General features: G+C 39.3%; 1 protein-coding gene across 2 annotated transcripts; it reads right to left on the bottom strand.

The window, feature by feature from the left end:
* Positions 1-283: 283 nt before the first annotated feature.
* znf148 (zinc finger protein 148) lies at positions 284-9,822 on the bottom strand. 2 transcript variants are annotated; one of them, XM_061692549.1, is made up of 7 exons: positions 9,732-9,822; positions 7,783-8,126; positions 5,890-6,015; positions 5,643-5,766; positions 5,461-5,544; positions 5,257-5,375; positions 284-4,215 (listed from the first exon to the last, which is right to left on the bottom strand). In XM_061692549.1, the coding sequence occupies exons 2-7, from the start codon at positions 8,101-8,103 to the stop codon at positions 2,596-2,598; spliced, it is 2,394 nt and encodes a 797-aa protein (XP_061548533.1). In that variant the 5' UTR covers positions 8,104-8,126; positions 9,732-9,822; the 3' UTR covers positions 284-2,595. The 2 variants fall into 2 exon arrangements, with proteins under 2 accessions (XP_061548533.1, XP_061548534.1); XM_061692550.1 differs by lacking the exon at positions 9,732-9,822 and adding an exon at positions 8,997-9,183.
* Between the last annotated feature and the right edge of the window lie 1,369 nt (positions 9,823-11,191).

Here is an 11,191-nt window from a genome sequence, read left to right as displayed (position 1 = left end):
GGTGTTGCTGCTTTCAACAATGAGCCTCTGTTTGTTTTCGGCAATAAATCTAGTAGCTAAGGTTTGTCAATGATCACAGCTGAAAAGAGGCACATACGTGTCAGTGTCCTTATTATTATTATTTTAAATATAAAATGATTTAAAAATAAAGGCAATGGAAAAAATATGAGACTTATTGCAAATTATTCATCTCATTTAGTACAATGGTTAATTTCAGCAGGCAGTAGAAACCAAAACACAGAAAATCAAAGCCACAAATACCAATGTATTTTTTAGGGAAAGATTTTATTCACATGGACATGACACAACAATCAAGAGAACTTAATCAGATTGTTTACAAATCATCATATATTGCAAAATTCTAACAGTATGGGGTGACTTGACTGAAATTAATCTGCTACAATTAAAACTACACGCCATTCTTCAAACAAGTTCACTTGATCCAACAACTTTGTGACCATGCAAATAAACCTTTTTTGATGTTATAGTTCCCACAGTGAAGCATGAAGTTATGATAAATTGCCATAAACGTCAGACTCATAGATTCACATTCATATTTGAAATAAGTTCACACAAACCACTTTCACAGAAACAATTGTGTATCGTGAGTGCATATGATATGCCATACATATCAGTGCCTTAAATTTCATGGTTCAAAAATAGTATATATTTTTTTCATTTAAAAAGACATAATCCAGATGTTTTTATACAGAACTTGTAGTTTTCTTATACAAGGGCACTTATGGTCAAAAAGGGGGGGAAACACGTAGTGCTAATCTTTTAATTCATGAAACTAAAAAAAAAAAAAAAAAAAACTGAATCTTTTTTAACTGCATGATAATTTCAAATAGTCAAACAATTCAAGTTGATTTGTTGTTTTTTTACAAGTACAAGAATTATTCATCTCTATTGTGCTTAAAAGTGACTTATAAAGGGCATTTACAACCACAAATGTACTTTCAAGCAGATTTCAGTGCCATGTCTTTTATGGGGGAGAGTGTACAGTAAAAGCCATCAAAATGTCCAATCCACTGCATGATTTTACAAGAATAACTAAGTTCACCGTAACCTGTCATCAACACACAGTGAAGAAAAGATTTCCTCTGATAATCACTGATTACATCCTTTATATACAAATCTCATAAGGGAACTAATTCCTTGTCAAATGTAATCAATTTTGCAAAAAATAAAATAAAAAATGCCCCTAGAAAGAAACAAGTCTTGCACAAGCCATCATCTTAGCAACACAAAGCTATAAGTGTACTCATCAGAACTAAAAAATATACAATATATTTACAGGATATACATATACTGTATAAAGGGAATGTTAAAGGAAAAATACAATATTTGATGATTATTGTTGGTGCTGTCTGTCCCTGACTGTCAATGGAACTTAATATGATGGTATAAAGATCAGTGTTTCAATAGCACCTTAAGCATCACTTTGTAACTCCTCAAGAACGATTTACAAAGGAAAAGTCATTCAACCATTTGATTTAAAATCATACGCTTTCAGCAAAGTATGGTCTAAAAAGACATCTCTGTTGAAACGTTTAAACCACCAGCTAGCCCAATTATTATTCTGTACTTGTACGCTGTGTATTTATTTTGCTCTTTTAGAATGTATAACCTCAACATAAGGGGTTTCCATCACATGGTTGTTTCCGCAAACAGAAGAATTGTCTAAATTTCAAATATTTTATGATGGGTCATCAAAACATTTTCTTAATTACAGGATTTTTTACACTGTGATTAAAAACTACTACATTCTTTTTTTTTTGGTGAAAAATGTGCAAATTGTGCAGACGTCAGAAGCACAATCCTTTTAAGTCATTTCACGAAAAAAATACTTTCAGGAAGTGAGCAACCACATGACATCTAGCTCTTGTGGGAGTAAGAGACTTCTGTATTCTTTCCAGTTTGATACAACCTTGTCAAACAATTGGCAATGGTAAAAAGAAATGTATGGATGGGCTCTATCTGTTTTTAGATGAAATTCAACCTGTCAATGGACAAATGTAACAAAACTCCCGATTGGATGGCTAAACCTTAAATCCTGTTGAACGTTTTCCATTCAGGACACACCGTGATGATGCTTGCATTTCAGGTAAAGTGGCAACAAAGAATCATTTACAAGATCAAAGCAATGGTGTCATCTCAGCAGGCAACTTGTGAGCAGTTGTACAGCTGGATTTAAAAAGATTTAACGTGATTTAAAAAAAAAAATAATATCTTCACTGTTTCATCACTGATCAACTAGGGGAGGTAGCTAACAGAAAAAAGCAAGACTGTTTTTAGTGTGTGCAAGCAAAAGTGACAAAAACATAAATATGTATACCAATATGGCATAAATGTTTACTCTCTTATATTAAGCTTTGACCACCTAATCTCTCAATGCAAATTTCAACATTTTGAAAGGGGAACTTCCAATTTTTCCATATTTACCACTTTAGCAAGAGCATGAAAATATATATTTTTTTTTTCCTCCAACAACATGCCTAAAGAAAGTAGTTTAAATTCAATGAGATGTGCTTTGGTGAAATGGGATAAAGTGCTGCAGAAATTATTAACGTAGGAATCGCACCACACTTCTTTTCAACCAAAGGTTTCACTTGATGAAACATCTGGGGAGGAGTTCAGCTGGGACCTGGTCTCAGTCACTCTAACTAATGAAAACTCTGAGAATTCTGTGCTGTGGCCTCGTAGACTTACTTGTCCATTGGCACCTGTAAACTGTGAAGAGGAACCAGATCTCGAGGTCTGGAAATTAGACTTGAAGTTTGGATCAAACGTGTTAATCTGAAACGTCTGCAGTATCGCTTGAGAGGAGTCTGTCTTTTTGGAAGATGACACCTGTTCCAGGAAGTCCTCCTCAGAGGGGGACACTGTTGAAGGGGGAGTGGTTTCATCACCTGAAAATGAAAATGAGTGCTGAGAGTCCCCGACTAGTAGTCCAAAGTGAGGTTTCTCTATAGTGGATCTCAATGGGGAGCTCGTCCCTGATTTGAACCTAATGGGAGAAGGCAACTGTTTCTCGGTGGAGAAAAGCGGCTGCCCCGCTAAGGTTGGGTTTTCCGTGACCAAGCTGAGACTCTGGCTCGTCAGGTAGCTGTCGTTCTGACTGGTCCTCTCCAACGCTTGCTGGAGAAATTTGGAATATTCTTGCAAGAGAGTAGCTTTCTCAGTTGGTGGCTGAGTCGGAGCACTGGCAGCGCCAAGGCTCTCCGCTGGGCTGCCATCCGAAACATCTGAGGAATTAATGGATATGCTTGACGTAACCTCTGTATCAGCCACACTAAAGGAAATTTCGGATTGGCCGTTAGCTTTGTTGGAGTAGTGGTCCAACAGAGTCTGAAGAACCTCGTCTGGCAACACATTCCTGTCATGAGTAGCCTTAATCTCTGTGTTAATAGGCTGCGGTTCCAGAATGGTGGCAGGGACCGTTTCGTCAATGACTGCCGACACCACAGTTTGAGTAACGGTTGGCTGAGAGGAGATGGTGCTCGTGTTCAGGCTGTAATCGCGACTGTTGTTGGCCACTGCTGCTTGAAGGTAGCGTTTCTTCTTGAGGAACTGCATGGCGTCGTCATAGTTTGTGCTGCTAGCCGCAGGCTTTGTTGGAGTTTCCACTGATTCTGTGTTGCTCACTTCATCTAAAAGGCTTTGCTTGTCCACGATTTCAAAGGTATAATGTGTGACTTTATTGTTTTCCTCAAATGAGGACAGAGTTGCTAGGCAAGAAGCCTGATCACTGGACTGTTTAAGGCTCCTCTTAGATACCTTCTTTAGGACTAGTTTAGGGGTTGCTGCCTCCTCTGGTGACAAGTCTTCATCTTGATGTTGGCTGGTAGTTTCCTCTGGAAGCTCCACAGAGTATTCCCCAATCACATACTCGTGTTTGACTTTGGAGGACACAGCAAAAAGAGGCATAACATCACTTTTATTTAGTCTCTCTTCCTCTTTCATTTCATTTTCTTTAACAGTGGCAGTGAGCTCTTCTACTCGGCCAGCATTGGAAGAACAAGAACTGTCGGACTTGTCCGCACACTTTTGCCGTTTTTTCTTGGGTAATGTGCACTCTTTGGTGAGAAATGGGCTTAAACCATCTGATTCATGCAGCACTCCACTTTTACTGGCAGCCTTGTTGCTCTTTCTCTCTCGGTTTTCATGGCACATTCTTCTGTGCTTTAAGACACGGTCAGTTCTGGAAAAGTACTGTGGAGGATAAAATAACAATTATTGTACTGTGGCTCTCAAAAGTAAAGGATGACCAAAGTTCAAACATATAATATTGATACCGTACTTCTTCAAATAGTGGCCAAGTTAATTTTTAAGTGAAGTTCTTCATATTCATGGGAAGCTTTTTTCATAATGCAGGGCAGTTGGAGGTAGAAATAATTGTTTATCATATGTCCTATTAATTTTGCGACTTCTTTCTTTTCAACCCCATTACAATGGGATGGTTTGTCAAAAGCAGTAGTTCCTAACCAAGGTGCCGTGGAATATCGTCAGTGGTGTCATGGGAAATTATCCAATTGAAATTAACTTTGTCTGAAAATTAATATTAATTCCGAAAATATCTTTCTTCATCTAGCTATGCCAGCAATACATAGTAACAGGCAGAATAATTAAATGCAGGTACAATTTACCTATGTTCATGGCCTTCTGCAAGTGTATCAGCTTTACATTCAATTAAACAGGCCCAGATTTCACACAGAGACTGGGGTTTCACACTGCTAAGTCCGCCCAGAGTGCTTGCTTTAAAGGTTTTTGTTTGCGTCATCACAACATTCTGTTTCCGCTGTGTTTTCTTTTTTCGGTGACAAAAGTATTTCGGTCAAAACACTGAAAACGCACTTTTATACCATTTTCAGCGAACACATTTTCGGTGCATCCTTAATTGAATCATTTAGAAAGGTTTAGTTCTAAACACTTTGCTATTGCATTTTATAGAACCACTGCTCTAAAGAATAAAGCTGAACCATTTTCAATTAGAACTGTGTGTTATTAGGACCAGCAGTGGAAACAATAACCAAATCAGGCTGTACTGTAGGGAAACGCCTTGTGGAAACATGGCCAGGGTAAGAGTGATAACAGCTACCTTGGCATGTAGCCAACAGACCCAGGGACTATTTGAGGGATCTATTAAGAGTGGAGCCCACTATTTGAGGAAAGAGTAATTTGATCCGTGCCCCCTTTTGCCCCAAATTCTCATCATACATTACACCACCACATGAAAGCAGCCACAAAAGTAACCTGGTGACAGTAGTCGCATTGGTAGGGCTTCTCCCCACTGTGTGTCCGCTTGTGTCTCTCCATGTGATATTTCTGGATGAACTTCATACCACACTCATCGCAGCGGAAAGGCTTCTCACCTAAGTATAAGAATATACAAAAAATACAACATGACCAACTTAGATCAATAACGTCAAGGTAAAATTGTCGGGTTGTAACACTCACCGGTGTGGATTTTCTCATGTCTCTGAAGAAGGTATTTCTGAATGAAGCGCATGTCACACTGGCTGCACTGAAATGGTTTCTCACCTACAATTTCACAAAATAAATATGGGCAGATTTCATCTAAGATCTTGATATTGTATACTAGTTATAATTCTTCAGTTCTTTTTTACACACTGTCATACCTGTGTGAATAAAGACATGCCTCTGTAGATGGTAGTTGGTTCTGAATGCTGCATTACAGTGAATACAAACATGGCACTTGGGGCTTTGTATGCCAAATGAACCGTCCTCATTAATGCTTAGAATCTATAACCACAAATTGAACCATACAACACATTAGTATATGTTGCAATCTTTGGGAAATTGCCTCTACCATATAAATACGTACTTGGCTAACAGAGGGGTGTCAATTTTCTGCCTTGTTCTTACCTTTGCTGGTGAGCGCTGTTTCCTTTTCTTCTTCTTGGGACACACTATCAGGTCCTTGACTGCTTTTTTGTCCTTCTTTAGCTGGAGTGGCTGCTCAGTCAATTTTAATTCTTGCTTAATGTTGAGCTGTAACAGAAGGAGCATAGACAGAGAGGACATTTAGCAACCTCCATGACTCAAACAAATGCGATGCATGCTGAGGAAAATTAACCAATCATGAAGATGCCTTAAAAGTGAGCAAGGACTTGTGAACAAATCAGAGAACGCAGGTTTAGAAACAGCCAAGTAACAATAAACAAAATAATTATAGGACCCCTAGTTTCTTTTTCTCCGCTTAGTGATATTGTAAAATGATTTATTTTTCCGAGCAGCCTCTGTGATATGTTTTTATTTGAAATGTCGACATTACCTTTGAAGAGAGGAAAGTACTGTATGGAAGATGATTTATTTTTGCAGTGATAACGAGTGGACCTATTTTATTATTTCATTTTTTGTGTTTAATGGAATGTAATTGCAGAAGTATATTTTTTTAACAGGAGTTAGAATCATTATTCCCTCTCTGTGTGATGTTCATTCAACCATGACTTTCGACTCACTAGTGTACCACTAAAGAGTGATGCAGTTAAATATGCTTAAGAAATTCAGGACGCTGGCTTCGCGAAGCAGAGGTCCACATGTTGTATGTTTTGCTAGCTTGCCCATGAGTATTTTTGACTTTCCACGGGCAATCTGCAATCGGTAAACTTCGAGCCCTGCTCTCTCTTTCACAACATTGTGGAATGGAGGCATCAGAATGCATGACAGAGCAGTCTGGCATTATTTTTCCCAGGCTGCTTATTCACCAAGATTGTGCTTGACAGCCTGCGAATGTGCCGCTGTTTTAATTTTGTTTTCTTTCCGTAAAGACAGATACCGGATGAGAACAAAACTTTAGTGATAAAACATTTTTATTCCAGACTGGGGAAAATAATACCTGTGTTTGTATTGACTGTGAACTTGCTGATAAGATAACATTCATAATGGGTGAATGTCAATATTTGCAGTCCCCGTGTTTGACTACAAGTTGGTGTTTAGTGTACTATCTCGGGAACTCAGCAAATAACCAGAAATGTTTTAATCAGTCTAAACCAATACAAATATAGTATGTTGTAGTTTGTTTAACATAACACTTAGGTATAGTTGAATGCCCCTAAAGCTGCCCAGAATTAATTTGTATGAGAGTTAAAAACGATGCATGAAGTCGACTCATTATATCATCAAAGAAATTCAATTGTCATTATTTCTTACGGAGAAAACTGTTTGACCTAAGAGCTAACAAAAGTAGAAATGAAAATGTAATCTCTAGCTTTGTTTTTTATTTATCAGGAAGTAGCTTCTAATTAACATACGGACAAACATCCATCCATCCATTTCCTGAGCCGCTTATCCTCACAAGGGTCGCGGAAGTGCTGGAGCCAATCCCAGCTATCATCGGGCAGGAGGCGGGGTACACCCTGAACTGGTTGCCAGCCAATCGCAGGGCACATATAAACAAACAACCATTCGCATTCACATGCACACCTACGGGCAATTTAGAGTCTCCAATTCATGCATGTTTTTGGGATGTGGGAGGAAACCGGAGTGCCCGGAGAAAACCCACGCAGGCACGGGGAGGCGGGGTCGGGGATTGAACGCCCAGACCTCAGAACTGTGAGGCAGACGCTCTAACCAGTCGGCCACCGTGCCTACGGACAAACAAAAATATATATTCACTTTTGTTTACAGATAGAGCAAGTGTTTTTATGATAGCATTGCTAAAACCCAAAAAAATCTAATAGTGTCGTACAACTTTTGCACAGTGCTGCTGTATATCAGTGACATATTTTCTGAAGTTTTTAACCAGCATGAACTCACAGGCAAGCAGGGCAATTTATGGGTGAGCTTCAGGGGGAAGTGCACCCCCACCTCGGCTCCTCCCTCTTCATCACATCCTCCACTGTTCTTGGACATCTCCTGCATCATCAGCTGCTCCGGAGGTACCAGGTCGTGAGTCACTAGCGAGCTCACGGTCAAGTTCTCATCTTCATCTTCGTCCTCGTCATCTTCTGCCAACAACGGGTGGTCTGCCAGCGATCGTTCCCCGAGAGTCATCACCAGTCCGACTCTCCCTCCGCTGTCAATCCCTCCGCTGCTACACTTAAACAGCATGCCCTCCAACCTGTCCTCAGTGTTCATCTTACATAGAGTAGCAACTGACTCTGTAAGAATAAGATACATGAGGTAACATTGTGTAGTATGAAAGTCTGATATTTGCAGTGCAGGTTACTGTGGTCATGCATACATCCGTTTTCTATAACACTTGTCCTAATTCGGGTCATGGTAAAGCTGGAGCCTATCCCAGTTGTGTTTGAGTGAGAGGTAGGACAGTCACGGGCATTCACACCTATGGACACTTTTGAATCTTCAATGAACCTAACGTGCTTGTTTTTCGAATGTGGGAGGAAGCCAGAGTACCCAGCCAAAACCCACACAAGCACAGAGAGAACATGCAAACTCTAGCAGGAAGGCCAGAGCAGAAATTCGAACTCGCAACCTCAAAACTGTGGGGCAGATGGGCCAACCACTAGGGTGCTGTGATCTTCATAGACTAAAATGTTTCTCCCAAGAGAATTACACCACGCACACCCATCCATGTCGTGCAGATCCACAAACAAGTGGAAAATTATGTAACAGGTCACCGATTTTTAATTGAATCGTCTCATCTCACAAACTGTTCTGCATAATGAGAACTGCGAAGTATCACTGAAATTGTTTGTTCCTGCTATTGATCGAAAGGATATGACTGCACAATGTTGAATAAGTTATGCAAACATGCTGCTAAGATTTAAATAAAACATTGAGTATTCCGTACAAGTTGGTATTTGCATGTTTTCAGGGGCGCTGACAACAGCATCTGGTTAGACACTTTGTAATTTCAACATTCCGCTTGTTTTTACGTTTCTAAAACGAGACACAACCAATGCTAACTTGCGATCGAGCCATCAATCTTAAACCTGGTCGCGTTTGCTAAGTTAGCTCATGGGACACTTGGCAGACGTGTGACAATCGTACAGCAAGTAAAGACTGACCCGGGTGAAAGAATGGCAAATGGAAAGACGGCAGCCACTTGTTTCCATGTGTGTTGCCAGCCTCTGTATGTTGTTCATGTAAAGTAGGTTAGGACTGACTAGTTAGCTGGTTAGCATTGCTGGTAAACGCCGTCACATCCAAATTTAGAAAACCACTGCGGAAACACTGTGTGATCTTTCAAAATAAAAAGTTTCACAACTAAACGTCAGAACAAAATTGGTTATTTGAAATTATTTTATGAAATATGATCCTATTGTATTACTAATAGACACGTTTATATTAAAACATGAAACCCAAAGAGGGTCTTCTGTAAAACACGTTACAGTTTGCATTTTATTTTGAAAGAATGGCCGGAAAAATGCTCACGGATGTTGACGCTACCAGACGGGCCTGCATCAGGGGAGTTTGCTAGCTGCTAGCAAGTTGCAGCTAGTTTAATGTCAACTGTGCTTATATCCACTTATTTTGTTTCTCTTCACATGCAACAATTGACTGCTAAACGTAGCTTTTTTAAAAACTCACGATTAACAGCATCCGCTTGCATTACCTGTCCAGAGGTGCGCTTCACTTTGAGAGCTAGTAGCGCCCTACGTTTCCTTACTCACTTCGCTCAATAGGCCCATATTGTACAGTACTCGGTTAGTAAAACTCGATAACTCGCTAGCTCGCCGACGCTCACACGATACCCTAAGTCTCAGTTGGCGCATAAGATGATAGTCACACTCGCTTCTTACCTGCAACTCGTCCTTTACGCCCGCTTAGCTGTCATGATTGCTATGCAAAACTACAGTGTACTCAGTGTGGGGAATAATCAAATGTCTCACGTTTCACGGACACCTGAAAATATGGATTTGTCGCCACCGGGTGGTTTGTATGTATTAGTGTGCTGAACAGCCTGATATTAATTACTGCTGTTGCTGTTTTATTCAACATTTCTAGTTCCTCACTGGTCATATTACTTATTCATTAAGACAGTCAAAATTCTGGTAATAATATTCGATGTGCATGCAATGACAGCGAGTTTGTAACATTTAATCCATAACCATGCATAGGATGTGTATGTATGCAACATGAACACATCCATGATTTTGACTTCTATTGGATCTTCACTTGAAAAAAAAAAGCACCACTATAATGACCAACAATAAAATACTTAAAAGTTAAATACAACTTTACTTAAAAGTGCACTGGAAAGGTAAAACAAAATATACACTACTGGATTAAAATAAAAAGGTTTAAACATACATTATGCATAGCTATGAGCTTGATTCTAACATATTTGATTCTATTGCATGTTAAATGTGAAATTGTATTTAGATTTATTTTAGTGATTCTTTCTCGTACCACCAGAGAGAGCCTGTGTACCACTCGTGGTATTGGTACCACACTGAAAATTACTGATCTGGATTGTGAGGACCCAATGTTGTGACTCGTATGTTTTTAATTTGTCCTCTTGTTTTATATTTGCAATCTGTTGTGCATGTTTGCTTTTGATTGTATTTATGGCACTACCAACCTCATTCAAACATATAAATTGCGCAAAATGGAGAGGTTTGTTTTATACCGTCACTTCTAATGTAAAAAAAACAAAAAACGAAAAAAAATACTTTCCAAAGATACTGTATGCTCATGATGCACAGATGGATAATGGATGGATATATACTTTATTAATCCTGTGAGCGGAAATGAAATTGTGACAGCACCAATGTTCACACAATAATGCATGCACAAGAAACAAAATTCAAACAAAATAAATAGGATTGAGGGGGTTATAATAGTTGCATTCATTTAACAATGTTTATTATTGCGGTTTGCATTGCTGTACATTTGCACTGCAACACTGCTGTGCTTCTCTAATATTTTGACCGTGTAACAGTTAACCACAATATTAGAAACATCCCTCAGCGTGTGTTGAATCTGGGGGTAACTGCATTGGATCGGTTTTTCTAATATTGAAACCTTCTGACAGATAATCCAAATGTTGCAAACACATCCAAGTGTGGTGCAATGCAGCTCAACGCAGCTACAACCACAACAATAAAAGTGTGTCAGTGTAAATGTGAACATGATTGTGTGAATGTTTGTTTTTGACAGCTTTTTTTTGGGGGACGCTGCAGGTGTACCTAATGTTATGGCAGTTCGAGTGCTTATGGCGCACACACGCGCCACGAGGAATTCTAATCAACCTGTTTGC

The sequence above is a fragment of the Phycodurus eques genome, chromosome 12, assembly GCF_024500275.1.
Source record: "Phycodurus eques isolate BA_2022a chromosome 12, UOR_Pequ_1.1, whole genome shotgun sequence".
In the NCBI taxonomy this organism is placed as follows: domain Eukaryota; kingdom Metazoa; phylum Chordata; class Actinopteri; order Syngnathiformes; family Syngnathidae; genus Phycodurus; species Phycodurus eques.
Note: the sequence above shows the minus strand (reverse complement) of the source record. Positions and strands in the feature narration are given on the sequence as shown.

What these genes read in the sequence shown, in the direction of transcription:
- znf148 (XM_061692549.1), bottom strand. Translation starts at nt 8,103, where the DNA reads ATGAACACTGAGGACAGGTTGGAGGGCATGCTGTTTAAGTGTAGCAGC. An exon ending in ATAAATTGCCCTGCTTGCCT is followed by an intron (nt 6,016 to 7,782) that starts GTGAGTTCATGC and finishes CTTCTGTTACAG; the next exon opens with CTCAACATTAAGCAAGAATT. An exon ending in AATGCGACTACTGTCACCAG is followed by an intron (nt 4,216 to 5,256) that starts GTTACTTTTGTG and finishes TATCCTCCACAG; the next exon opens with TACTTTTCCAGAACTGACCG.